Consider the following 26,560-nt stretch of genomic DNA (forward strand, 5'->3'; position numbering starts at 1 on the left):
GCCAGAGATGCTGAGTAGGCCTCCCTGCGTTCCCCCGAGCCCCGCCCATGGCCCCATGGATCATCCGGTGCAGCTGGCCCATCTCATTGGCTCTCTCATGGTTACTCAGCTCTCCTCTTCTCCATCTTCCCAGCCGGTGGTTGCCATGGAAACACAGAACAGTGACATCATCATAAGGCGAGGGCTGGGGAGATGCTGCTCTTGGCAAGGACTGGTCCTGCTGCCTGCCAGATGTTGTATCTACATCTGGATCTGCCAAGGGCAAGAGAGAGGGGCAGGAAGAGGGAAGGGCTCGAATTCTTTCCCCTTGCCCCTCATTCCCCAAGGTGGTGAGTAGAACAGGGCAAGGAGGATGCAGGTAATGAGAGGAATGAGAAGGTGTGCAGTGCACACTTGGGAGGGAGAATGAAAGTCCAGTGGAAAACAGAGTGTGGCTTAGGAGTTCACTTCAGTGACCCAGATCGGGGTGTGGTGGGGGGTTGGGGGTGGCGCAGCAAGGCTAGTGGGTCTAGGCTTTGTCTCCATAGTGCTCGGCCAAGGCAGGACCCGAGAGAGGGGGCAAAGGACTTTCCAGCAGTGTCCCCCCGCCCAATCCATCCTTTAGATTTCTGCAGCCCCTTCCTCACCACTGCAGCAGGTTCTAATCCTGTCTCAGAAGCAAGAAAACTGAGGATTAGAGAAGCCAAGCCATCTGCTGTGGGTGGCCTGGCAGGTGAAGGGCAGGGCTGAGAGCAGGTCGGAGAATCCTGCACTGTCTGAGGACAATAGGAACAATAACAGCAGTGGCAGTGAGCATGAAGTCCACCATGCTCAGCATTTTAAATGCATTATCTCATTTGATCCCCAAATACCACTAAGGAGTAAATACTGTCATTACCTACATCTGCAAGATGAAACTGAGACTCACAGTGGCTTAAGTGAATTGCCCACAACCACACAGTGAGTATCCCAGGGAATCAGAACTGGCACACAGATCTACCTGCCCACAGCTACCTGCCCCCACTCTGGCTCTCCCCATCAGCAGTGGTGGCATAAGGACCATGTAGGGTGACAGCTCTGGCCACCGGGCCTCCAGCTACTCAGTCCTTGAGAGAGGAGGCTCAGTGTCTAAATGTTGTGACCTTGACTTAGAAACCATCCCACTCTCCCCCCTACCCTCCCTTGCACCTGTTCCAGCAATGAGGTCACCAGGGCTCCATGCCCAGCCCTAAGGCCTGTCCCTGTAGCTTTGGCAGAAACAAGCCCCTGTCTTCTGGCAAGTGGACATGTCCCAAAGAAACAAGACCTTGGGCAAGAGAGGGCTCTTCCTCCCTGGCTTCCCCAGAAAGTCAGAAGTAGGGGTGGATGCTCTCCACTTCCACCTGGAGAAACAGAGGCCAGGCAGGAGGGTCCACCACACTGTACCCAAGTGGCAGAGCTGGGGAACCCTGGGGCTAGTGTGCCTGCGGCTCTGTCAAGCCTCCCCCCGCCTCCTCTGGACCTCTGCTGGCTGAGGTTCAGCTGGGCACCACTTCCTTCTGCAGGGCCTCCTATCTGTTAGGCATCCGCTTACCCCTCACTTCCTCTGGGAAGTCTCCCCTGAACTCCTAGATCAGGACAGGTCTCCCCTCAAGAGTCACATTAGTTCTGTGCCTGTGTACACAGAAGTGAGCAATGGGAGTATGTCTCATTCATAGTTGTCTCTCCAGAGCCTAACCCCAGGCCGGGCAAAAAAGTAGGCAGTTATTAATAACCAACCGCTGGATTAAGAAATGAATGGACTCCTCCAGGCTTCAGTTTGCTCATCTGTAAAACAGGGGTAATTATAAAGCCTACTTTGTTCTGAAAACATGGACTTTGTTCTGAAAGTTCAATGAGAAAATGTACTTTAAGGCTCTCAGCATGAAATAAATATCAATACAAGGTGATCTTACTATTAAAAGCGCTTTGTAAAAAAAAAAAAAAAAAGCGCTTTGTAAAGTGTCCACCGCAAGGGAGGCTGTTTGAAGGAAGTGGGTGACATTTCGTGAAACTGCAAGAGGCCTGCCTGTGTGCAGAGGTCAGGGAAGGGAAGCAGGTGGGGAACTGCCCTGGGGCCTGTAAGAGCATCTGGAGGGACAGAATTTCTGCAGGAAGGTGTGGGGGGAAATTACCTGATGAAATGCTCGGCCCCACACTCTGGTCAGAGGACCCCAAGGTGAGGGGGAGGAGCATGGCAGGGCTGAAAGGCGCGCAGGCGGCCTTCCACAGCGAGGGGCGAGCACGTGCGGGCGGGAAGGGCAGGAAGGGCAGGGCGGGATGCGTCATGCCCTCTCCTCGGGCGGGCGGAGGGCACAGGGGCAGCTCAGCCGCGCACGGTGCCCCTGCCGACTTTTCCCGCCACCGGCGAGTGGGGAGTGGCGTGGGGAGTGGTGAGACAGCCACTGCTTCCGGGGCCAGCCAGACCGGGCTTGCAGGCTGGGTTCCAATGAACCCTCGCCTCATTTCCTGTGACCTTGCAAGCTCCCCGCTGCGCCTTGGACTCCTCACCTGCAACCTGAGGACCAAGATGCCTGCGCCACGGAGAGCCAGCCGAGCTGTCCCGGCGTGGGCATCAGCCCAAGGGCGTTTCCTTTCATCTCTAGTCTCCCATCTCTGCTCTGACCCCCAGCTCGGGGAGACACTGGGGGACGACGATGTCGGGGGCGCGCGCCCTAGCTCGCGGGCACTGTGCCCCCGGCTGCTTCCTTCTCGGATTGCGAGGAGCGCCTCGAGGCCAGGGAAGGGAGCAGGTCCTGCCAGCGCGGGGCAGGGACTCGGAGGCCGGGCCCCCGCGCTGACGCAGGCGAGCCAGGCGCCACTGGCTGCCCCCTCCCGCCTGGCGGGTCGGGGGATGGGCTGCCAGCTCCCGGCGGGTGAGCGCCAGCGGGAGGCTTCCTATTTCGGGAGCTGCGGGTGTGGGCCACGCCTCGCCACGTGACACCGGGGCTATTTAAGGCGGCAGCGCGGGCTGGGAACCGTGGGTCCTGGAGTCCTTGCACGCTTCTTTGTCGCCTGCTTTCTCGGCCTAGCCCAGCCTCACCATGGTGGACGCTTTCGTGGGCACCTGGAAGCTAGTGGACAGCAAGAATTTCGATGACTACATGAAGTCCATTGGTGAGCGTGACTCGGGACCCCGTGCGCGGCCCGGCGCAGCGTTCTGGCGCTGGCTAGTACCCTGCACGCCTGCTGCGTGCGCCCCTGCTGCTCACGGCTGGGGGGTAGGGGGACGCGGACCAGGCGGCAGCCTGGGTTAGGGCACGCGAGGCCGTTGGAAGGGGGGCTTTCTGGTCTGAATTCGGCCAGAGAGGGATTCCCAGGTAGGGAGGGGCAAGGCGGTAGATGTGCCTGCCGGTAGATGTTGGGGCGGGGAGGCGCTTTCGAGGAAGAGGATCTGGAGATAGATGGGTTTGTATAAGAGAGCATCCATCGCAGAAGGTGGGAGGCTAGCCGGAGGAGGAAAAAAAGAGGAGCACGGGTGGTTTTGGGATTGGAAAATGTGAATACAAAAAGGGAATGGGGTGGATGGGGAGTGTACTATGGCATAAAGAAGTGGAAACTCCTAGGAGGAGGGAGATGGAAATAGGGGAACAAGGGGTGAATGGGATATGAGGAGGCAGTGAGATAGGGGCTCCTCACGGTTAGCAACAACCCCTGCCCCTCATGTTGAACTAGAGAAAGGATGGTTGCTGGAGGATGCCCTCTCACCATCCAGTCTGTGACCTTGTGCTGCAGTGGTGTGTAACCAGGCTTTAATCACTGCCTAGTGGTAGGGCGCCGCAAGAGGACCCATCACCTGCTGGTTCAGCCACTTGTTGGGGCGGGGTCTGGTGGGGAAAACCACTGGGCTCCCAGGGTGCAGCAGGGTCTTGGAGGAAGGCCAAGATCTGCTAAAGACAAGGAGGGTCTTTGGTCTAGGAAGGTGTGGTTGTTTGGAATAAAGAATAAAGATTCAGACTCCTTAAACATGAGGTCCTTGGAGATCCCTCCTGTTTGCCTAGTTTGACAGATGGGGAGACTGAGACCCAGAGAGAGAAACTGGTCATATAAACCCCATGGCAGGGCAGATATGAAAACCTAGATTTCTAGATCTGCAGCCCAGAGTAGTTTCCACTATAGACCCTGGGGGTGGGAGTGGTAGGAACTGCTAAACTAATGATTGACCTCGGCCCTTCCCCTCCTCAAATGGGCTTAGATGAAAAAGGTGATACCCTTTCTCTTAATTCCCAGCTATGAGATTATCCTAGTGGCCCAGGCTGGGACAAGGAAACCAGAATATTGTTCATAGTTGAGCTACATTCCATGCCTTCCTACCAGGGAAGGGGGGCTGATTCTGGCAAACACCCAAATAAGGGGTTCCTAACCCTTTCCTGAAATAGGAACAAGTGTTGACTTTTGGGGTCACAGCTCTCATGCCCCCACCATAGCATGCTGGGTACTATGCCTACTGACTCCAGGAAAGTAGCCACTCTTGGAGCAGTGGGCCCTGGGCAGCTGTTGGGAAGTTGGGATGCCCCTCCTCCCAAAGCGGACATTCCAACTGAAGTCCTGTGTCCCTGAAGTGAGCTGCAACATCCTTATCACACTTGTTCCCTTATTTTGACCAAAGGGGCAAATTTGAGCTACAGGGCTGAGAATACATCCAGCCTGCTTTTCTCCATACACAGATGGAAAGGATGAGAGGTCCATGGAGGAGAAAAGATCATCCTCAGCTCTCTGTAAATAGCTTCCACTTCATTTCTAAGTAAAACCCACTCTTTCGGATCCCCCAAAATTATCAGCCCCATTTTTTGGTCTCATTTTCTCTTGACTCAGTCCCTCACTCACCCCCACAGTGGTTTCCTTTCTCAAACACACCACACCTCTGGGTAGGTCCTTAGCAAACAGAGCTCCTTGTATGGTGACAAGGCCGTCCGTACAGGGGAGTGGGATCAGCCTGACTCACTCTGATAGTTGGGGCTAAGGCCAAGTCCCTTACTGGCCAGGGCAGAAGCTGCCCTCGCCCCTCTAGTTTTAGACCAAGCTCCCTCAGGGGGCAGAGAGACCCAGCCTAGTTAGTACCAGTGATCACAGGCCCACCTGGTGGCCTCAGTGCCGGGAGGAAGCACATGCTGGAAGAATGGCCCCGGAGGAAGAATGAACAAGTTCTGGAGCCTAGATTCATACTAGGTCCATCACTCCCCCTCCTCCAAAATCAAAATCTTTGACTTTGGGCAAAATCACCTTTCTCCAAGCCTAATTTGTGAAGTGGGGAAAATAAAGCTTACTGTTCAGGGCTGTTATGTGTTCTAAGCATTAAGTGAAAGGACCCATGCGGGACATGGGCTAAGAACCTAGCTTCCAGCAAGTGCAGTGTATGTAGCCTGGCACGCCAGTTCGCCACACTGGGCTGCTTCTGCCTCACCTCTACCCTGTGACACAGCTAACCACAGCTGCTGGGGGCAGAATGGCAGGCAGTTGTGATGGGAGGTTGGAGGCAAAAGGCCAGATCACGAGGAAGCTATAACCTGAAGGGGTTAAGGCTTTGCTGTTCTTTCACTCTTGCAGGACACTGAAGGCTTTGCCCAGCAGCCAGGGAAGAGTGCTTTGTTCCGGGATGGGAGGGGGGAGTCCCCTGAGGGCCTCAGACTAGGAGCCAGGAGACCTGGATTCGAGTCCTAACTGCATAGCTCTCAGGCCTCTCCTAAAGCTGTACACGGAGACACACTTTCCCTTCTGCCTACCTCCTAAGTCCTAGAGAAGAGGACTTGGAAATATCCCGCTGCCATACATAGGGGACAAGTACACCAGTGCGTTTCAAGGCAAAAACTTCCAAAGGTGGGAAATGCTTGTCCCTCAGGTTTTGGAAGGCAAAGTCTGCATTTCTCTTTCCTTAGCCTGTGGCTGGAAAACTCGAGGGTCCGGGAAAGGAGCCCTGTGCTCCATCCTTGGGAGACAGTATAGCTAAGCAGTTGCATGAGTTTCTTCAGTCAAACAGTTCTGGGTTGGAATTCCAGACCTGTGACCCTGGGCTTGAGTGTGAAGTGGAGATAACTACATCGTGCCTTCAAGGGAGAATGAAGGGCTAAATGAGGTAACACAAAGAAAGTAGCCTGCTCTAATCTCAGATCTGCCATGACTTGCTGTGGTATGCCTGTCCCTTAAACTCCTTACACCTCTCATCTGCCCAGTGAAATCAAGTGTCTCTTTGCCACACAGAGCTAACAGGAAAGCCGAATTTAAAAAAGAGCCGGAGTCTCTGGAAGTTCTCGTACTCCACATCCCTATGCCCCACATCCAAGCCTGACAGTTGTGCAGAGATCCTCAACCCTGCCTTTCTGTTCCACTCATATGCTTATCCTCTTCCCCCTGCCCTCAGGTGTGGGTTTTGCTACCAGGCAGGTGGCCAACATGACCAAGCCTACCACAGTCATCGAAATGAATGGGGACACTATCATCATAAAAACACACAGCACCTTCAAGAACACAGAGATCAGCTTCAAGTTAGGGGTGGAATTCGATGAGACAACAGCAGATGACAGGAAGGTCAAGGTGAGTCATGAAAGGGGTGTAGAGATTGGAGACCTTAAGACTTGCCACCCTATTATTGTACCCTGAGGGGTAGGTGATTTGGGGGGATTGAAATGAACAAGGTGCATAAAGCATGTGTGGTGCTGGGATGCCCCAGCCCTGTCCTCCTGCATTGCTCCCCCCTTGAGGAGCATCTGGGGCCTTTGGGAGTGGGCAGCACAGAACCAGGATGTTCTTCTGACCTCTCAGTGTCAACTCCAGCTCCAGCCGGGTGACGTTGTGCATGGCATGCAAGAGCTCTGGGTTTCTTTCCAATCCATAGACGGGAGAGTTATGTGACCATGGCTGTGACCTCAAGTACTTTAGGAACAATGCCCAGGAGGATTCAGAGCTCTTCCCTCTGAGTGAGCAGGTCATTCTGGCCTCCAGCAGCAAAGGAGGCAGCTAGGGACAAGAGGTGGAGACTACTCAGATGCTTCCTTTTTGTCAACATCCACCTTGGAGGTCTCCTTCCAGGCTTGGCCAGGGAGCCTGAGGAATTATTTCTAATTCTGCCGGCCCGCAGGCAAGAAAAGCTATGTTCTGGAAAGAGCGTTGTCTAAGATGTGTTTCTGTGTCTTCCCACGAAGACTTAGCCCTCTCCTCCTAAGGAGGGAGGGGACATCGACTTCTAGTCTCAGGGCTTGTCACCCTGTGGTGATTCTGTCTTTGCTGCCCGCCTCAGGACTCCCAGCCCCTGGGCCAGGCATGGCAGAGAGAGAACTAAGGGACTTGACCTCTAAAGGGAGTCAGTCCCTATAGCAGTATCCTCCAGCAGACCCTATTAGTCAGCCCCTCAGCTGTTTTAGCTTCTTTACAACTGCCTCAAGAAAGACACGATAGGGGCTGGTCTCCTTGTGGAGGAAGCTGGAGCCCTGTCCAGAATCAGTAGGAAGCTGGCAGCAGAGTTGGGATGGTACCAAAGATATCATTCTACCTTAGAGAAAGGTATCGGCCCTATCACATGCGTCTGTGTCCTTGACTAGCCCACCTTTTTGAGGGACAAGAACCCTAATTAAACAGTAGTGCTCTGGGATGCCTAAGCTGAAAATAATCTGTTCTGAATAGACAAAAAGCTTGGGGGAAGGACATGAGTAAGGTGGTAGCAAGGATGAACACCCACTCCTCATGCAGCCCCAAACATATACACAGCCTTCTCAGATTCTCCTACTGAACCTTGCTCAGCCAGGGTCCCCTAGCCTGACCTAGAGCCCCCAAATTCCTAAAGAGACGAGACCCAGGAAAGCTGCCAAATGAGAACCAGCTGATGCAGGCTGGCAAAGTCCAGAAGACTAAGTGGGCATCTGACCAGGGCTTTGGAACACTCCAAGGGCATCCGGTCCCTGGACCTGGCAGTTGCTGTCTACTTGTCAGCTGAAAGGGCCACATGATGTGGACCAAGAAGAGGTAGGAATAAAACGTGGGAAGTCTCATTTTCCAATACTTTCCATCCCCAAGGTCTGTTAGATGATATGTGTGGTCACCACTAGGCAGGAGAGTCTCAGGACTCCTCCTCACTGATCTTCCCCAGGGATATAGGATGGTAGGGCTCTAGGGCTATGGGTATCATTTAGAGGATGAGGTAAGTACCCATTCTGAAGGTTGGTAGCACTTCTCAGAGCCAGGCTGTCTGGTTCCACCATATTGCCTGCCTCTCCCTACTTGCCCAATACCTGGAGGCCCCTGCTCCAGTCAGGCAATCCTGGAGCAGAGCTGGAGGTGAATAAGACAGCCTGTGGGGCCAGGTTGGAAATAGGCCACCTGAGCGCTGAGGCTGGCACCATCATTAGTTTGGGGCAGAGGCGGAGTCCTCTGTGGCTCCAATGACTAGACACCATCTTGTCCCTCAGTCCTGGCTCAGATCACAGCTCAGGTCTCTACCCTCTTTCCACAGTCCACCGTGACGCTGGATGGAGGCAAACTTGTCCATGTGCAGAAGTGGAACGGGCAAGAGACAACACTTGTGCGGGAGCTAGTTGATGGGAAACTCATCCTGGTAAGATGGACAACTCTGGAGCCTCACCCAGTTGGTTACCATTATTGCCCTTTCAGTCAAGCCTGTTGTGAAAGCCAGGGTCTTCCCCTGGGAGTAATCAAAGGTAGAGGCAGGGCTAGGGTGGGATTAGGTAGGAATTTTCTCTGCAGTAGCTTTGTACTCACACAGGCCCGGGTTCAGATCTCAGTTTACAGGCTACATGACTTTGGACAAGTCACCTTCTCCAAGTCCCACTGTAAAATGGGCATTAACACCACCAAGATTGTGGGCTGCTTGGGTGGCAGGAGACCATGGTGCAGAGCACAGGGCATCACAGAGATGGGACAGAGGGCTACCGCAGCTGCTCCACAGCCTTAGTGTCCTCTTGGGTTGCTACCCTGCCCCACCCCAGGAGAGGTAGAAAGCAAGGCCAAATTGGATCACAGGCCCCCTAGGAAAGGCTCCCGTCTCCTCCCTCAGACTATGCTGCCACATAGAAAGACTCTGGGCAAGGACAGGCTGGTGATGGTGGGGCAATGACAGTTCAGTCCTTTCCACCTCATTCCAGCCTCATTGCCTCTCAGTACCTTCCATGCCTGGCCTACTACAAGTACCCTGATTGCAGCCTGGGTAGGAAGGGACAACCAGGCTGGCACATTGGTCTGTTTAAGGACAAACTTGGGGACTTCACTAGAAGAATGTAGCCATGACTGAACCACCCCCAATCTGAGGCAAAGAGAGCAGCCCCTTCAGTCTCTGCCTCCTAATTCTGTAGGATCTCAGGTTTTCGCCCCAGCATCTTCGCTACAGACCTTCTTGGGCCGCTATAACCTGCTTTCTGCCTTCTTGCATCACCATGGGGGTAAGGAGCCCTGCAGACTTTAGAATGAGGTGTTTAGCTTTAGTGGGCCTGTGATATGCAGGACCAGCTACTCACTGGGCAGTCAGACTATGGTGAGACCATGAGCCTGGCTCTATGATGCTAGGCTGGATGATGGTGGCTCAAGGCTCTGGCACTACCCTAATTCAGGGAAGGAATGGAGAATTGGTAGCCTAGCACAGCACTTCCTGGACATTCTTATTCACCTATTTGTCTACGATGTACCAGGCACCATCTGAGGCACTAGAGGAAAGGTGCAAGAGAGAGACACCCTGAGATGCTGACCAAGTCAATTCACCTCTCACAGCTCCTTTTCCCAAATCTCTAACAGAGCAATTAAGTGCCCAATTAAACTAAAAGCTTGGTGTAAGTATTCGAAAAAAATACATGTAAAGTACCTGGCACGTAGTAGGTGGTTAATAAATGAATACTACTGGGATGAAGATAGAAGCTCTCTCCATCAGAATGGAGAGTGCCACAGTACCCTAGGAGCCCTCACCCCTGCCCTAACCTGGCTCTGTCTTTCCTTCCAGACACTTACCCATGGCAGTGCAGTTTGCACTCGTACTTACGAGAAAGAGGCATGACCTGCCCACTCCTTCACTGTCTGCTCCTCTGCCAATCGGCTAGCCCTGGACTCAGCACCGGATTGCCTCATTTTTTTCCTCTGGCATTTTGTATAAATCCGCCTTGGTTGGGTTGGGGAAATTCTTCTGCAGTCAGGTGGCACCAGCCTGGGTCCACTTCTGGCTCCTACTGTGTATGTTTGTTTTTTTAACTGCATCCGAAGGGTGCTCTAAGGTCAATAAAGCAGAGCCAAGGTCACCAAATTGCCTTTTTGCCTTTGGTGACATGACTCTGGGAATCTTGGGTTCCCTGGGTGTCGGAGAACAGGCAGAAATGACTGCCTGAAGGTCACTTAGACGCAGCCCTGCATGAGACTGAAATGGACAGTCTCCGGGACAGTGGTAGCTGGTCACTTAAGACACATAGTAATAAAACAGCTGTACCTACAATTTGCTTTTACACTGCCGCTCCGCATGGCCAAATGAGCTGGTCCAACCTGGAGTAATCAATCAGTGACAGGGTTTCCCCAGGCTCAGCTACTAAACTGTCACCTCAGGCCCATCCTGCATTGTATGCCCTTAGGTTTGGAAAGTTGCTCTTTGTAGGATGCCAGGATGCTGTGATCTCTCTTTCCAATTGAATGTAGGCTCAGGACACAGGATGCAGGCTTGTGCCTTAGAGGTGGGAACAAATGCCCACTGGCCAAGATGACTGCTAAGCTCCCATCTATGCCCTTGGCCATCCATGGTTACAAATTCTTACTGGTTCTCTAATCAGCTCTGGGGGAAGAGGTCATCTAATCATATGGAACGGAGGGCTTATAAGTGATCTCCTAAGAAGGCTATGACCTGTTGGTGCCTCTGGCTCTGTACCTCATCTGGGCCTCTCTCCAAGATCTGAAGTAACATATTAAATGTTTTTCTGTCAACTAATGCAGACTCAGTGACTTGTAAGTCTGTAAATTACCAAGGAAGAGGGATTATAGCAATATGAACATTCAGTAAATTTAAAACCAAACACACTTCCATTTATGCCAGGAATTTAAGCAGAGACCTGAAGTGGAACCAATTGACTCACACAGTAGTAAATACAAAGTAAAGCAATGATCTTGGCTTGAGCTATGTGGTTCAGGGGTCTGGCCGAGTGTCCCACATAAGCTCAGTCGCTGCAAACAATGGTTTTCGGGCTGTCCCTTGTAGCCTGGTAGAATCACACTGGGGGAATGGAGAAAGTGAGCACCACTTCTTACCATGTTCTCCCTCCGCCTGCTGGTCTCCCTCGGCCCCTGTGTCGGACGCCGCAGGGATCACTCACCAATCAGCCCAGGGCAGACCCGACGGCAGGGGGGCCCATCACTGTTCTCCCAACTACAGCCAGACTCGCCTCCACAGCAGTACCTGTGGCTGCAGCCTGGACTCCCTTGCAGGAGTCCCGTGAATCTGGCTCTGGCAGTGGCAGCTGGAGAGGGTAATAGGACCTCCTGCTGAATGAAGGAAGTTGAGTGAATGAATGGGTGAGCTGCAGGGGTCACTTGCAAAGGGACCAGGAACGATAAGTTAACAACAACTCATTCAGGCAGATGCTTTGACATCTAACTCCCAAACCTGCCTGCTGCGTAAGGGGAAGCCATCTCCCTCGGGTGAAAAGTCAGTGGGGTGGGAGGCCATATTCACACTACTGAGTCTTTCCCGGAGCCAGGGCTTCAAGGCACAAGGCTCCTGGTTCCTCCTCCTCTCACCACCCCCTCTACTCTTTCCACTCTCACTCCTTGTGTTTCTTCTTATGCTTCTTCTTCTTCTTCTTCTTCTTTGCTGCCTTGCTGTCTTTTGATGTGTGCCTTGCCCTCTTGCCTGTGTCACTCTCAGAGTCTGAGCTGTCAGAGTCAGATGACTTCCTGTCTCTATGTTTTTTTTTCTTCTTTTCCTGAAAAGAAAATTTAAAAGCAATGTTGCATGTATACATTTAAAGTATCATGGCGTAATCAATAGGAGACCATTTAATAAATTATAATGCATTAATTAAAAAGAATAAGTTAAGAGGCGCCTGGGGAACTCAGTTGGTTTGGTGTCTGCCTTTAGCTCGGATCATGATCCCGGAGTCCTGGGATCAAGCCCCGCATCAGGCTCCCCGCTTATTTTTTTTTTTAATTTTTATTTATTTATGATAGTCACAGAGAGAGAGAGAGAGGCAGAGACATAGGCAGAGGGAGAAGCAGGCTCCATGCACCAGGAGCCCGATGTGGGATTCGATCCTGGGTCTCCAGGATCGCGCCCTGGGCCAAAGGCAGGCGCCAAACCGCTGCACCACCCAGGGATCCCAGGCTCCCCGCTTATTGGGAAGTCTGCTACTCCCTCTGTCCCTCACCCCGCTCTCTCATTCACTCTCTCTCCCTCAAATAAGTAAATCTTAAAAAAAAAAAAAAAAGAGTAAGTTAAGTCTTCAGGTATTAACAAGACAATATGCCTCAAATGGGTGAAAGGACCAAGTCATGATACAGTATGTATTCTAGATTCTGGTGTGCTTACCATACTACATATGTGTATAATAATATATACACACATACACATTTACTCATACCTGTATATATTTAAAATACACAGAAAACAATAGAAAGGACACAAACTGGCAACAAGCTACCTCAAGAATGAATGAATGAATGAATGAATGAATGAAGGAAGGAAAGGATGGAGTCTTTTTTTTACTTCATATAATTCTGCCAGTTAGATTTAAAAAAAAAAAAGGCATTCCTACTTTTATTTTTAAAAAGCAGAGGATATTAAAAGGTGGAAGGAAAAAAAAAGTGGAAGGAGTCCTTAGAGGTCATCCAGTTTACCTGGAGACAGTGCCTCACATGCCCAGGGTCACAAAATAAGGGGGTGAGAGCTCCAGGACCCTGGACTTCCACTCTGGTTTCTAGCAGAGCCCGCTGCCAAGGAAAACAGCTGCCATCAATTAGTAAGGCTCCAGCTATGTATCATCTCCAACACAACAACCTTTTAAGATTATACTGATAAAGAGAAAAGCCCAGAAAGAACTTTCTCCAAACTATAACCACCATACTGTGCTGACAAAGTAATAACACAAACACACAAAAGAAGGGAGGCAGGTTCCTAGGCTTCTGTGTGGGGCTTCAGGCAGCTTTTAAGCAATGCATAACCTTTCTTTTAATTTCAAATATTTATACTGCCTCAATAAGGTTTCTAACAGAGAGAGATTAGGGGAGAAGAGAGAGACTAAGCTGAAGAGGCGTGGCTCCTGCTCCCCCTACAGGCTCCTAATCAACACACAGAGAGCTATTCGTTTGCCTGAGTGCTACACAAGGTCTTAGGAAACAGCCATAAGAAAGGAGGAACAGACCACCGAACTCGGCATTAGACCCAGACTTGAGTTCTGGCTCTGCCACTGCCAGTTACTATACTGTAACTTAGGGCAAGTCATTTTATCTCATGAGGCTCATGAGGCATACGTAGTCTCCTCAAATGTAAAATGGAGATGAGAACAGCACCTATGCCACATGTCTGTGGTGAAGATATAATGAGATGTTATCTGTGGCTCAAGAAATTGAAAGCCACTTGCCCCAGATCCCATGGGCAGGGTTGGGGTTTGCATGCACATTACTGGAAATCTCTTGAGTTTTCCTCTGTAGCATATGGCCCCTCCTCCTGTAGAGCAGTGGCAGGCCTTGTGGTACATTGGTCAGCGCCAACGATTTTGGAATAAGAATAAAGTTCAAATTCCAGCTGCCACTTAATAGCTGTGTCACTTGGAATACAGACTTAACTTTAACTTTTTTGTTGTTTCTTTTTTAAAATATTTTATTTATTTGAGAGAGAGCAAGTGAGCGAACACAAGCAGGGGGAGCAACAGGCAGAGGGGAGGAAGAAACAGGCTCCCAGCCAAGCAGGGAGCCCACTGTGGGGCTCAATCCCAGGACCCTGGGATCATTACCTAAGCAAAAGACAGACACTTAACCAACTCAGCCACCCAGGTGCCCCAAGACTTAACTTTTTTGAACCTCTGTTTTCAGTAAACTACAAATAATAAATATTTACTTCAAAGGATGCCATGAGGATTAAACAAGATAAGTATTAATTATCAGGCACTTGGCAGTAGCTTCAAGTATTATTCTATCATTTCAGAGAACTCCCAGAATGTTCTGACCGTCTACCAAATATCCACAGGAGATGAGTCAAAGGTTTGAGAGGAGATTAGACCACAATTCTTTCTTGAAGTCTCCAGTGGAGTAGGAAGAGGGGAACAAAGCTTCCCAGCCCCTATTACCAAGCTGTAGGAAGCACAGCTCGGGGGAGTTGAGAGCTAGCAAATCGCTGGTTTGGCTTATGGCACTATACCTTCCTAATGACAAGATCATGGAAGCCCATCACAGGATATAAGGCCTGGGGAGCCTCACCAGGTTCTGCCCCTGAGGTGTAGAGTCTGGCACATGGCCCCTCCAAGCTTGGCCCAGCTTGGATAAATAAATGAGGGAGGAGAGTAGGAATCTTTTTTACATCGAAATAGCACTTTAGTTTATCAAGCTTTCTGCATCCTTTATCTTGTAACAATAATCTGATAAGGCCAAAATCCAGGAATTATTATTCCCATTTTATAGATGAGAAAACTACAACTCAGAGAAGTAAACTGGGGTGATCAAGGCTCAGGTGACAAAACAGTGTGCTTCCTAACTCAGAGTCTGGCATTATTTCCACTTTCCTCCCTCTCAGAGATGCAGGTTCAAGAGGAGAAAAGAGGAAAACAAGTCCTAGGCTGTAATGTGGACTCCAGCTAGAAAGGAGGACTCAGTGAGGGGAGGAGAGGAAATGGCCTTCCAGACCTCAATCTCCATGCAGAAGCCCTTTCACAAGTTGAACAAAGAAAATCTAGTCCTCCAGCAGGTGGCGTTGGTCTCTTCAGCAACTGGGAGTTGGGAGGGGGAGAGATGGAGTAGGAGAGGTGATGACAGCTTCTGGTCCCCTGACTTCATTGGGGAGAAGTAAAACAGAAGATAAAGGGAAAAAAAAAAAAAAAAAAAACAATTCTGGGTGTGAGCCCCTGCCAGACAAACCAGGAGGGTAATGGGAAAGAAGTCACTACTCAAACTGCTCTCCAGGAAAAACCAATGTCTGGTGACAGCAGCTGGCCCACTCATTTTCTCTTATTCTGCAGCAGGTTAGCAGCAGCCCAGCATGAGAAACACACACACACACACACACACACACAGAACTAGGAAAGGGGAATAACAGCAGGTAACATTTATTAAGTACCTAATTTTCTAGATGCTGAACTGGGCACCTTGCACACATACCTCCTCTACCTTTCACAAAAATGCAGTGGATATAATTATCCCTTATCTCCAGGAAAGAAAATGGAACTTCAAAGAGGCTGACTGAGATGAAGTGACTTGCCCACGTGGTAGAACCTGGATCGGACTCAAGCTGGGCCCAAAGTAGATGTTCATTTTAGCCCGGTCTACATTACAGGTAGCACCTAACTTAGTATCTCCCAATCAAAAGGCACTGATCTTGGCCCAAAATCAATTAAGCAAGCATTTATTCATTTTTATTTATTCTTTTTTTTAAATTTTTATTTATTTATAATAGTCACAGAGAGAGAGAGAGAGAGAGGCAGAGACACAGGCAGAGGGAGAAGCAGGCTCCATGCACCGGGAGCCTGACGTGGGATTCGATCCTGGGTCTCCAGGATCGCGCCCTGGGCCAAAGGCAGGCGCTAAACCACTGCGCCACCCAGGGATCCCTGTTTATTCTTAAGAATTACTCTTCAGAGGCAGCCCAGGTGGCTGAACAGTTTAGCAACACCTTCAGCCCGGGGCCTGATCCTGGGGGCCCGGGATGTGTCAGGCTCCCTGCAGGGAGCCTGCTTCTCACTCTGCCTGTGTCTCTGCCTTCCTCTCTCTCTTTCTCTCATGAATAAATAAATAAAATATTTTTTACTCTTCAGAAATGACTGATTCTCAAACTGAGAGGTTCACTGGCGTAAACTTTCGGGAAGTAAAACAGAATGTGATTCCTGGATAGAATTTACCTATAATGTACTAGTTTACCATGGCTTGGAAAGGTAAGACCAGAAGAAAAAGGTTTATCAATCAACTCACAAACATTTAATTTTACTACCTACAAAGCACTTTAGAGAACCACAGTTGCATCCAGTGTTTCTTAGGAGACCAGGAAAACATACCAATTTTTAATAGAATTCAGAGTACCCACTATCCCAGTGAGTAGTGGAGCCTGACACCATTTCTCCAAACCTGAGCCAACCTCATCAAACCAGGGAAAGAGTAACTCCTTGTAACTATATAGTATATTCATTTAACAAATATTTATTGAGTACCTTTTAAGAGCCAGGAATATCTATTAATTAATCTCTCTTAAAATAGTTGAGTGAAGTCAGAAATCAAAAATAATGAGCCTTCAAGAAACCAATTATCTAATCAAAGATAAAAATTAGGGATGCCTGGGTGGCTCAGTGGTTGAGTGTCTGCCTTCAGCTCAGGGCATGATCCCGGGGTTCCAGGATCGAGTCCCACATTAGGCTCCCTGCAAGAAGCCTGCTTCTCCTTCTGCCTATGTCTTTGCCTCTCTCCCTGTGTCTCTCATGAATAAATAAATAAAATCTTTAAAAAAAAATAAAAACTTATTAAGATACTAGGGAGTCAATGGCAGTAATGTAAGAAAAGCACAAAAAAACATGCCATTAACACACAGGGAAAAATCCAAAAAAAAAAAAAAAAGAAAAATCCACCATGTCTGAGGAATCTGAGGCTGGCTTCATGAAAGATATGTAAAGCATTATACTTCTGAAGCATGAATATGGCTTTGGCAGGTAGAATGATGGTGGTAGTGCTGATGGAAGAAGAGAAGTGGGGTGGGGGCCTTCCAGCCAGAGGGAAGACAGAACAAGGCAAATTCTTGAAATATCTTTCAGGGAGTGAAAAATCACATTCAGTGTAGCTATTTACTATGCACTGGATCCCATCCTTTCTCTTGTACTAAAAAGCCATGGATCAGAGCCCTTCTCTCCTGTATCCCCTCTTCACTGGCTCACCCCCACCAATAAACAAATAGGCGGTAATAGTTCCCATTGGAAAAAAAAAAAAACCCTCTGAACAACTTTAATCACATTGTCACCCTACTAGTCTACTGAAATAGCTCTTGTCCAAGTTACCAATGACCTCTACGAGGCCAAATCTGTGGTCCTCATTTACTTGATCAAAGAGTCGCATCTTGACACAGTCTATCTTTCATAGAACACACTCCTTCCTAACTTCCACCACATTCTTGTACTTCTCTGCTGACTTCCCTGGCTGTTCCTTTTCAGTCTCCTTTGCTAGGTCGTCCTCACCTCCATAACCTCTATAAGCTGGGACCCTTTGGGGCTCAGGTCCCCCAAGCCCTGCCTTCTCCCTATACTTACTCTCCAGGTGATCTCATATATTTACTTAAATGCCATATGTATGCACTGACTCCCAAATGTGTATCTCTTACCGCTGAACTCCAAACTATACCTCCAACTGCTTACCCTGGGGAGGTGCACATGGATAACTGACAGGCATCTCTATCCCCTCCCACCTCTGCTCCCTTCCAGCTCTCTTTCCTGTCTTCACTTTCTTTCCTTGCCTTCTGACCACCTAGTTTCCACAAAGAGTAATTCTCCCAAAAGAGAATCCAGATCACATCGTCCCTCTGGTCAGACTTCTAAAGACATCCATCTCCCTTTATTTTTTTTTATTTTATTTTTTTCCATCTCCCTTTAATAGGAGGACAGCTGCAGTCCTTGTGTTCTCCAGAAGGCCCTCCATGATCTGGTTTCCCCCTAACTTCCTCTCTTGTTACTCGCTTCACTCCAGCTACTCTGGCCTCCTTACTGTTCCTTAAACACGTCAAGCTCATTCCCAGCATCTGGCTATTATACTTGCTGAAATAATCTCTTTTCACTTATAGAAAGAACTTGCTTCCTCTCTTCCTCCAAATATCCATCCCAATGACGCTTTGAGAAAGGCCTGCCCTCACCATTCTATCTCCCCTCTACTTTCATTCCAGCACTCCATAGCTCTCATAATCAAATTCATTTTTCCCCACAGCACTTATCACTAATTGGCGTATTATTATTATTTTGTATTTGCTTACCAGTTGATTGCCTGTGACCCACATTAGAGTGCAAGTGCCATGAAGATAGGGACTTTACCTGTTTTATTCACTACTGAGTTCACTACCTGCAGTGACTAGAACAGAGCTTGGCACATAAGATGCTCTTTTAATGAATAAGGTTAAAGAAGAGTTGTGTGTAGGAAGGAACTGGTCAAAGAGGATGCTGGGAAGTTGGGAGAGATTGTGGAGAGTTTTCAAGGAACTCAGACTTTATTCCATAGAAGGGGAATTATGCAAGGCTTTTGAGCAGACTACCCTGAACAACTCTGTGTTCTATCAGAACGGGCCCAGGTCTGACAATCTCTCTCTCAGACAGGCACCTGAGGAAGTTCTCTGGACAAGATAATAAAGCCAGCGCTGCAGCCAAGGGATGACATTCCTGTATCTGTCCTTTTATATATATAGTATAGCAGAGAGTAATTATAGTAGCCACATTAGAAGAAAATTATATTCTGGATTAAGTATAGCTATATATCACTATAATTAGTAGGCAGCCCAATCCTCAATGCATGCTTTCTCATAAATAGCACTGATTCAGAAAGATCCATGATGGCATACGATAAGTGAAAGAAGCCAGCAATGTACAGACCACAGACTCAAGGAAGATTACCCAGGGCTTCACTACAAAAATCTCTATTCCTATTTTACCAACCACTTCATATCCCACTTCCATTTTCAACACATAGTTTCTTCTTGTTCTAATTATGCCCAATAAAAATGACTTACAATTTTCAGACACTTGGACAAAAACTGTCATGATATTGAATGGGTATATAGGACCAGACCAAGGCATACTTGATGTCTGGACAATACGTGCATTCTATACATGTATGTTTGATAAAAAGAGGTGGGGGCCTCAGGGCTACGAGGATCCCATGCTCCTGCCTCTGTTCTTTTCATTATTACCTACCAGTAGTAACAGGAGTCAGTCTCTGTCACCCTCCAAATTGAGGGCAGGTCTCAATGAGTGAAGGATCCTAAGGAGCTACAAATGGTAGAGATTACGGACACTATCTCTTCAAAGACAGCTGGTGCAAGCCTATTATGTGCTAGACATTATGTGAAACAGGTGACATCCTTTCTTTGTCCTGGGCCATTTCCTGGGTTCCCAACATGCGTACTACCTTCTCCAGTCTTAGAAGCTTTATATTAGGGGTGCCTGGGTGGCTCAGTCAGTTAAGCATCTTGGTTTCAGCTCAGATCATGATCTCATGGTCCTGGGATTGAGCCCCACATCGGGCTCTGTGCTCAGTGCAGAGTCTGTTTCAGATTATTTCTCCCTCCCCTTCTGGCCTGCCCCGCTTATATACTCTCTCTTTCAGATAAATAAAAATCTTTAAATTACAAAAAAAAAAAAAAAAAGAAGCAGCTTTACATGAGACATTCTCTTCACCAGACTGCAAAAAGAAGTGGGACAATGAAGCAGTCTAATAAAGAATCAGAAGTGGAAACCCAGTAGCCCGTTTCTGACTTTCTGGTTCCAGTTCTTTCTGAGGGGCCCAACCACACTTCATTCCCTGTCGATGGATTTCTATGTGATCTAATAACCCCCTTGGAGTGGATGTCTGTCTTTTCCCCCCCAAGAAATAGATGGGGTGTTCATCTTTCTCCTCATGCTATTAGTTGCTTGAGTGTTATAGGTGTTGTGTATAACCTTTAATTCATGTGACTGGCCTATCACATACATAGGCCTTCCACACACTAGACATTTCTGCTACCCACTAATTTATTTGGCAACATGGACTGCTGAAGGCATTTCCCTTCAGATGAACCTACTCAGTTCCACTTATGGTTCCCAGAGCCAATTAGTTCTGGAACAGGTATCTGAATCTACCTACTCTCACATATCCCAAAACACCCATTTCAAGTACAAGTTCCCATTGGTAAGAAAAACTAATCTCTTGTTGGAATCAAAGATTCAGAGGACAGGTGGAGGAGCATGCGACGCTTGATCTTGGGTCAAGAGTTTGAGCCCCACATTGGTCTCAGAGATTACTTAAGGAAATTTTTAAAAATTATTTTACAAAAAAGATTTAGAGGGTAAAAGGAAACAGGAGGATCTTTATTTATGGAATCTTTATTTATGGTTGTGAGCAGAAATAGATCCACAGGAAAAAAAAAATATATCAATAGATAACATCAAATGGTCACTAAGGGTAGCTGGCAACGCAGAAAACTGGCAAAAAGGTGATCATGAGTCCTGATAAATCAAGTACCTACAATGCACAATAGATATGTATGAGGCACTCAATACATATTTGCTAAGTAAATAATTGGAGCACTAAATGAATTAATGGTTTAAGCACAGAAAAGAACACAAGGTTAGCAATCTGAAGCCTGAGTTCTTATTTTAGCTCTATCTCTGGTAGTTGTGTAGCTTTAGGTAAGACCATTTCTCTTCCTCTCCATTTTCCTAATGTGTAAAATAGAATAATAACACCTATTCTGCCTACTGCACAGGAGTGTATACAAGTATATACGAAACAAAATTAAAAAATATGAAGATAGTTTATAAACTGTCAGCACTAAACAAATATAAAGCATAAAAGATCAGAAGGGATTAACAATGAGGAGAAAAGACAATGATGCTAGATGCGATCTTGGTAGAAATGGGATGAGAAAAATCAAGGGAGATGTTTTAAATGTTTCAACTCCCTAGAGCACTTTTCAATCAAAGACAATTCCTGAGTTAGAAGTTCAAATACACAAAGGTACTTTAGGAAATAATAAGGTATGATTATTGCTGCCGTGGCTCATCAGACCATTCCTCTAAGTAAAGAGCAATGGGGAGGTAGGATAACAGGCTGACTAAGCAGCTCAGAAAAAGCCTCATATCTAGCAGACCCTCAGTAATTGTTCTGGTGAAAGGAAATACATATTTCAAAACAGCTTTAGAAATAAAGCAATAATTGGGGCACCTGGGTGGCTCAGTGGTTGAGTGCCTACCTTTGGCTCAGGTCGTGATCCCGGGGCCCTGGGACTGAGTCCCACATCAGGCTCCCCATAGGGAGCTTGCTTCTCCCTCTGCCTATGTTTCTGCCTCTCTCTCTGTGTCTCTAATGAATAAATAAATATTTTTTTAAAAATAGAAATAAAACAATAACTAATTGCACCAGATGCATTAAGCAGTGCAAACTAACTAACTAACTAAGAACCAGAAGTGAAATATCCACAGAACTACTTTAGGAATCTGAATCTGAATCTAAAATATTGTTTACTCACTAAAAAGGTTAAAAGAGAATGAACAATCTTCGGAACATATAAATAGAATCGCTGTTAAATATCTAGCTCTATTAAAAAGTCAAATTACCTGTTTGTAGACATGATCCTAAATGCAGAAAATCCTAAAAATTCCATAAAACAATTGTTAGAATTGATAAGTGAATTCAGCAAAATTGCAGGATACAAAATCAACACCCCCAAATCAGTTGCATTTCTATACACTAACAATGAGCAATCCAAAGAGAAAATAAAGAAAATAATTCCACTGACAAAGCATCAAAAAGAATAAACTTAACCAAGGAGGCAAAAAAACCTGTACACTGAACACTACAAAACACTGCTGGTGCCGGTGGCTCAGATGGTTAAGCGTCTGCCTTCAGCTCAGATCATGACCTTGGGGTCCTGGGATGGAGCCCCACATAAAGCTTCCTGCTCAGTGAGGAGGCTGCTTCTCCCTGTGCCTCTGCCCTTCTCCTCAACCTGTGCCCTCTCTCTCGGTCTCTCAAATAAATCTTTAAAAAAAACCAAAACACTAAACCCACAAAGGAAAAAGAAAAAAAAATGTCCAAAAATAATTAAAACAAAACAAACACTGATGGAAGAAACTAAGAAAAACACAAATAAATGGAAAAATATCCATGTTTGTGGACTGGGAGACTAATACAGCTAAGACGTCAATACCACACAAAGTAATCCATAGACCTGAGGCAATCCTATCAAAATCCCAATAGTATTTTTTGTAGAAATTAAAAAATCCATCCTAAAATTCATCTGGAATCTCAAGGGGCCACAAATAGTCAAAATAATCTTGAAAAAGAAGAACAAAGTTAGGGGACTGATATTTTCTGATTCTAAAACTTACTACAAAGGTAGAGTAATCAAAAGAGTGTGGTATGAGCATAAACACAGATGTACAGACCAATGGAATAGACAGCCAGAACTAAACCCTCACATATATCATCATTAAATGATTTCAACAATGCTGCAAGACCAGTAAGTAGGGAAAGGACAGTTCTTTTAAAAAACTGGTACTGGGAAAACTATAGAATCACATGCAAAAAAAAAAAAAAAAAAAAAATGAAGTTGGAGCCACATCATATACAAAAAAAAAAAAAAATTAAAATGGATCAAAGACCTAAATGTACAAGTTAAAACTATAAAGTCCGGGACACCTGGGTGGCTCAATAGCTGAGCGTCTGCCTTTGGCTCAGATCATGATCCCAAAGTCCCAGGATTGAGTCCTGTGTCTGGCTCCCCAGAGGAAGCCTGCTTCTCCCTCTGCCTATGTCTCTGCCTCTCTCTCTGTGTCTCTCATGAATAAATAAATAAACTCTTTAACAAAAAAAAAAACAAACAAAACTATAAAACTCTTAGAAGAAAACAGAGGGTGAAAGATTCATGACATTAAATTTGACAATGGTTTCTTGAGTATGACATTGAAAGCATAGGAAACAGGAAAAAATAGGTAAGTTGGACTTCAACAAAATTAACATTTTTGTGCATCAAAACACACAATCACAAGAATGTACTTAACACTACTGTGAAAAGCCACTTAAAAGTGGCTAACATGGTAAATTTCAGTGTATTTTTTAAAAATGTAAATCTGGGGATCCCTGGGTGGCGCAGCGGTTTGGCGCCTGTCTTTGGCCCAGGGCGCGATCCTGGAGACCCGGGATTGAATCCCACGTCGGGCTCCCGGTGCATGGGGCCTGCTCCTCCCTCTGCCTGTGTCTCTGCCTCTCTCTCTCTCTGTGTGTGTGTGACTATCATAAATAAATAAAAAAATTTAAAAAAAAAAAAAATGTAAATCTGGAATAAAAACAGGACACTACGGGGATCCCTGGGTGGCTCAGCGGTTTGGCACCTGCCTTTGGCCCAGGACCCAATCCTGGAGTCCCTAGATCGAGTCCCACGTTGGGCTCTCGGCCTGGAGCCTGCTTCTCCCTCCTCCTGTGTCTCTGACTCACTCTCTCTCTCTCTATCATAAATAAGTAATAAACAAACAAACAAACAAATAAATAAATCTTTAAAAAAAAACAAAAAACACAGGACACTATTGGGGCAGCCCAAGTGGCTCAGAGGTTTAGCGCCACCTTCAGCCTTGGGCCTGATCCTGGAGACCCGGAATTGAGTCCCACGTCGGGGTCCCCTGCATGGGGCCTGCTTCTCCCTCTGCCTGTGTCTCTGCCTCCCTCTCTCTGAGTCTCTCATGAATAAATAAAATCTTAAAAAAAAAAAAACAAAAACAAAAAAACAGGACACTATCAACAGAGTAAGGCAATTCACAGAATGGAAAAAAATATTTGCAAGAAGTCAGGTATCTAATCAAGGATTGGTACCTAGAATATACAGCAAACTTCTTGAACCTAGGGTCTACTCAGACCCAGTCTCTGACCACAAAGCCTCTGTTTTTAAGCATCAGCCCCTCGTAGCTGACATGCACTGGGCTGTACTGTATGTCACCCCGGTGCTCAGAGTTTTATATGCATCCTCATCTTAACAACCTTATGAGGTAGATGCTTATGATTCCTCTTTTACAAATAGGGAAACAGATTCAGAGAAGTTAGTAATTAGACTAAGTTCCACAGTGAGGAGGTGGCTGAGCTGAGATCAGAACCTGGGCAATATGTCTCACAGTCAGGTTCTTAACTCTACTGCCTCCCCAAATCCCTCTGTAACCACCTGACATAATACTATCTAGCACTACAAATGAGCATTATAAGATGGTGGCAAAAATGGAAAGATGCTTAAGACAAAGTAAAAAAAATAGGAGAAAAACATACATAGATTTTTATTGCATCTAGGTAAAACTGCATCTGAAAACAGCTGGTAGAAAATACGTGTCCCAACAGTACAGATCCTGGTAAAGTAGTGTGGTTATGGGTTACCTCTCTTTTGTACATTTCAATAACGAGGTTATAAATAGTGGAAACTTTCCTTTTCCCTCTTTAAATCAAGTCCTCAGACCTCTACGAAGAAGGCTCTAGAAACATTAGCATGAAAAGTAAAAGCATGTCCAAGCAATGTGTTCATAAATAAGCAATCCACTGCAGGATGGGTCTGGCACTGCCTCTGGGAGGGTGCTGGTCTAAATCTGGCAATGTTGAAGGTTTGCAGAGGTCTCTGGAAGCAATGCTTGAAGTAGGTAGGGGCTTTTGTAAATTTATATTTCTTTGGTTCACAGGAGAATAGTACCAAACTGAAATAATATCCCCACTATTCTAAATCAGTGTTTTCCACATGCCAATCATTCCTACAATATTGCCACAATTTTATTCCATGTGTTTACAACTGCTAACTTTTTACTTAAAAATTTTTTTAGACTTATGTATATATTTTGAGAAAGAGAGCATGCACAGGGGGAGGGGCAGGAGAGGGAGAAAGAATCTAGAGCAGACTCCCCACTGAGTGAGGAACCTGACACAGGGCTCAGTTCCAGGACCATGAGATCATGACCTGAGCTAAAATCAAGAGTCAATGCATAACTAACTGAGCCACCCAAGCACCTCGTAAAATTTTTCTTAAAATTTGATTTCTTTTTACTTTAAGAAGTTTTACTTAAAAAAAAAAAAGTTTTACTTAAAAGGGAACTTTATAACAACTATAAACAGAAAGCCTGCATCCCATGCTTTAAGTAGAAGGTAATGATAAAAATAAATATATAAAAAAGACAAAACAATGCTTTGGCTAGATATAATTTACTGCCTGCTAAAAGCAGTAGTTGGTGGGGTTAGACAGTTTGTTTTCACAGGAGGCAGTTTGAATTTTATTTTAAGTACAGTGGAAAATCACTGAAGGATTTTAAATAGGAAGACACGTGGTCTGATTGGATTTTAACAACCCTCTCTTGGAAATTTTTTTAAAAATGAGAAAAGACACAGAAGAACTGAACAACTAACTGAACAATACCATCATCCACTTTTACCTAAATAACAATCGCCAAACCCTACACCCTAATGGAATCCTTGTGCACTACTGACAGGAGTGTGAAATGATGTAGTCACTATGAAACACAGTACAGTGGTTCCTCAAAAAAAAAAAAAAAAAAAAAAAAAAATTCAGAACAGATTTACCACATAACCCTGCAACTCCAATTCTGGGTATATACCCAAAGGAATCGAAAGTAGGTTTTGAAACATTTGTACAACTATGCTCATAATGGCATTAATTACTATAGCCAAAAGGTGGAAGGAACCCAAGGTGAACAAATGAATGGATAAGCAAATGTAGTGTGTGCACATAAAAAACTATTACTCAGTCTCACAAGGGAAAGAAGATACCCATGCAATAACATGGATGACTCCTCAGGACACTTTACGAAGTCAAATAAGCCAGTCACAAAAAGACGAACGTGTTATTCCACTTATAGGAGGTACCTAAGGAGTCTAAATCATAGAGACAGAAAGTCATGTGGAATTGTCTAAAGTTTCTAGACATAAAAGATTCCATTTTCCTTTCCAAACTGACGGACTCTTGAACAGAGACAGAAGCAGGAAGTGCGGGGATCCCTGGATGGCTCAGCGGTTTAGCACCTGCCTTCGGCCCAGGGCATGATCCTGGAGACCTGGGATCGAGTCCCACATCAGACTCCCTGCCTGGAGCCTGCTTCTTCCTCTGTCTGTGTCTCTGCCTCTCTCTCTCTCTCTCTCTCTCTCTCTCTCTCTCATGAATAAATAAATAAAATCTTTAAAAAAAAAAAAAGCAGGAAGTACTGTACAAGCAGTTGCTCATAACATTTCAATAGAGCAACTGGTATGCGAATCACATGAGGACAGTGAAATTATTACATACCAGTGACAGTTTTACTTGACAGCACTGATAAAATAATCGAGAAGATAGGAATCAGAAGTGGCTCAGCCACTCAGCACCAAACTAGGAGGGTTCTGTCTTCTTTTCATCATCTAACTTATGGAACTACCCCTTTCCTTTTCTCTCAGAAAAAACCCTGGCTTTCCCTAAATGAGTGAGGCAAATCTGTGGTCCCCGAATTACAATTCTGAGATCCCAAATAAAGACCTTTGTTCTTTTTCAGTTTCGCCTCCTTTTCTCAGTTGATGGTAGAATGGTGGTTCCCAGATGCCAGGGAAGGAGAACGAGTAGATAGTGTATAATGGGGACAGCTTCAGTTTTGCAAAATGAAGAATTCTGGAGATGGATGGTGGTGATGATTGCACAACAATCTAAATTCATTTAATGCCAAAGAAT

General features: G+C 46.4%; 2 protein-coding genes across 8 annotated transcripts in view; one reads left to right on the top strand and one right to left on the bottom strand.

Moving 5' to 3' along the window:
• Window positions 1-2,788: 2,788 nt before the first annotated feature.
• On the top strand, window positions 2,789-10,900 carry FABP3 (fatty acid binding protein 3). The gene is made up of 4 exons (XM_025448359.3): window positions 2,789-3,114; window positions 6,356-6,528; window positions 8,441-8,542; window positions 9,935-10,900. The coding sequence occupies exons 1-4, from the start codon at window positions 3,042-3,044 to the stop codon at window positions 9,986-9,988; spliced, it is 402 nt and encodes a 133-aa protein (XP_025304144.1). The 5' UTR covers window positions 2,789-3,041; the 3' UTR covers window positions 9,989-10,900.
• A 73-nt stretch (window positions 10,901-10,973) lies between these two features.
• The window catches only part of ZCCHC17 (zinc finger CCHC-type containing 17), a 62,652-nt gene continuing 47,065 nt past the window's right edge, over window positions 10,974-26,560 (bottom strand). For 3 of the 7 annotated variants that reach the window (XM_035713250.2, XM_025448355.3, XM_049105206.1), the window contains one exon: window positions 10,974-11,891. In XM_035713250.2, the coding sequence (XP_035569143.2) occupies window positions 11,730-11,891 (162 nt within the window). In that variant the 3' untranslated portion in view covers window positions 10,974-11,729. Of the gene's footprint in view, window positions 11,892-20,192; window positions 20,350-21,443; window positions 21,478-26,560 lie in introns of those variants that run through there. The other 4 variants (XM_035713251.2, XM_049105216.1, XM_049105188.1 and 1 more) reach the window with 2 other exon arrangements.

Source organism: Canis lupus, chromosome 2 (assembly GCF_003254725.2).
Source record: "Canis lupus dingo isolate Sandy chromosome 2, ASM325472v2, whole genome shotgun sequence".
Classification (NCBI taxonomy): domain Eukaryota; kingdom Metazoa; phylum Chordata; class Mammalia; order Carnivora; family Canidae; genus Canis; species Canis lupus.

Excerpts from the sequence above, each read along its gene's own strand:
- FABP3 (XM_025448359.3), top strand. The coding sequence starts at position 3,042 with ATGGTGGACGCTTTCGTGGGCACCTGGAAGCTAGTGGACAGCAAGAAT. Across the intron at positions 3,115-6,355 it reads TGACTACATGAAGTCCATTG|GTGTGGGTTTTGCTACCAGG; the intron begins GTGAGCGTGACT and ends CCCTGCCCTCAG. Across the intron at positions 6,529-8,440 it reads CAGATGACAGGAAGGTCAAG|TCCACCGTGACGCTGGATGG; the intron begins GTGAGTCATGAA and ends CTCTTTCCACAG.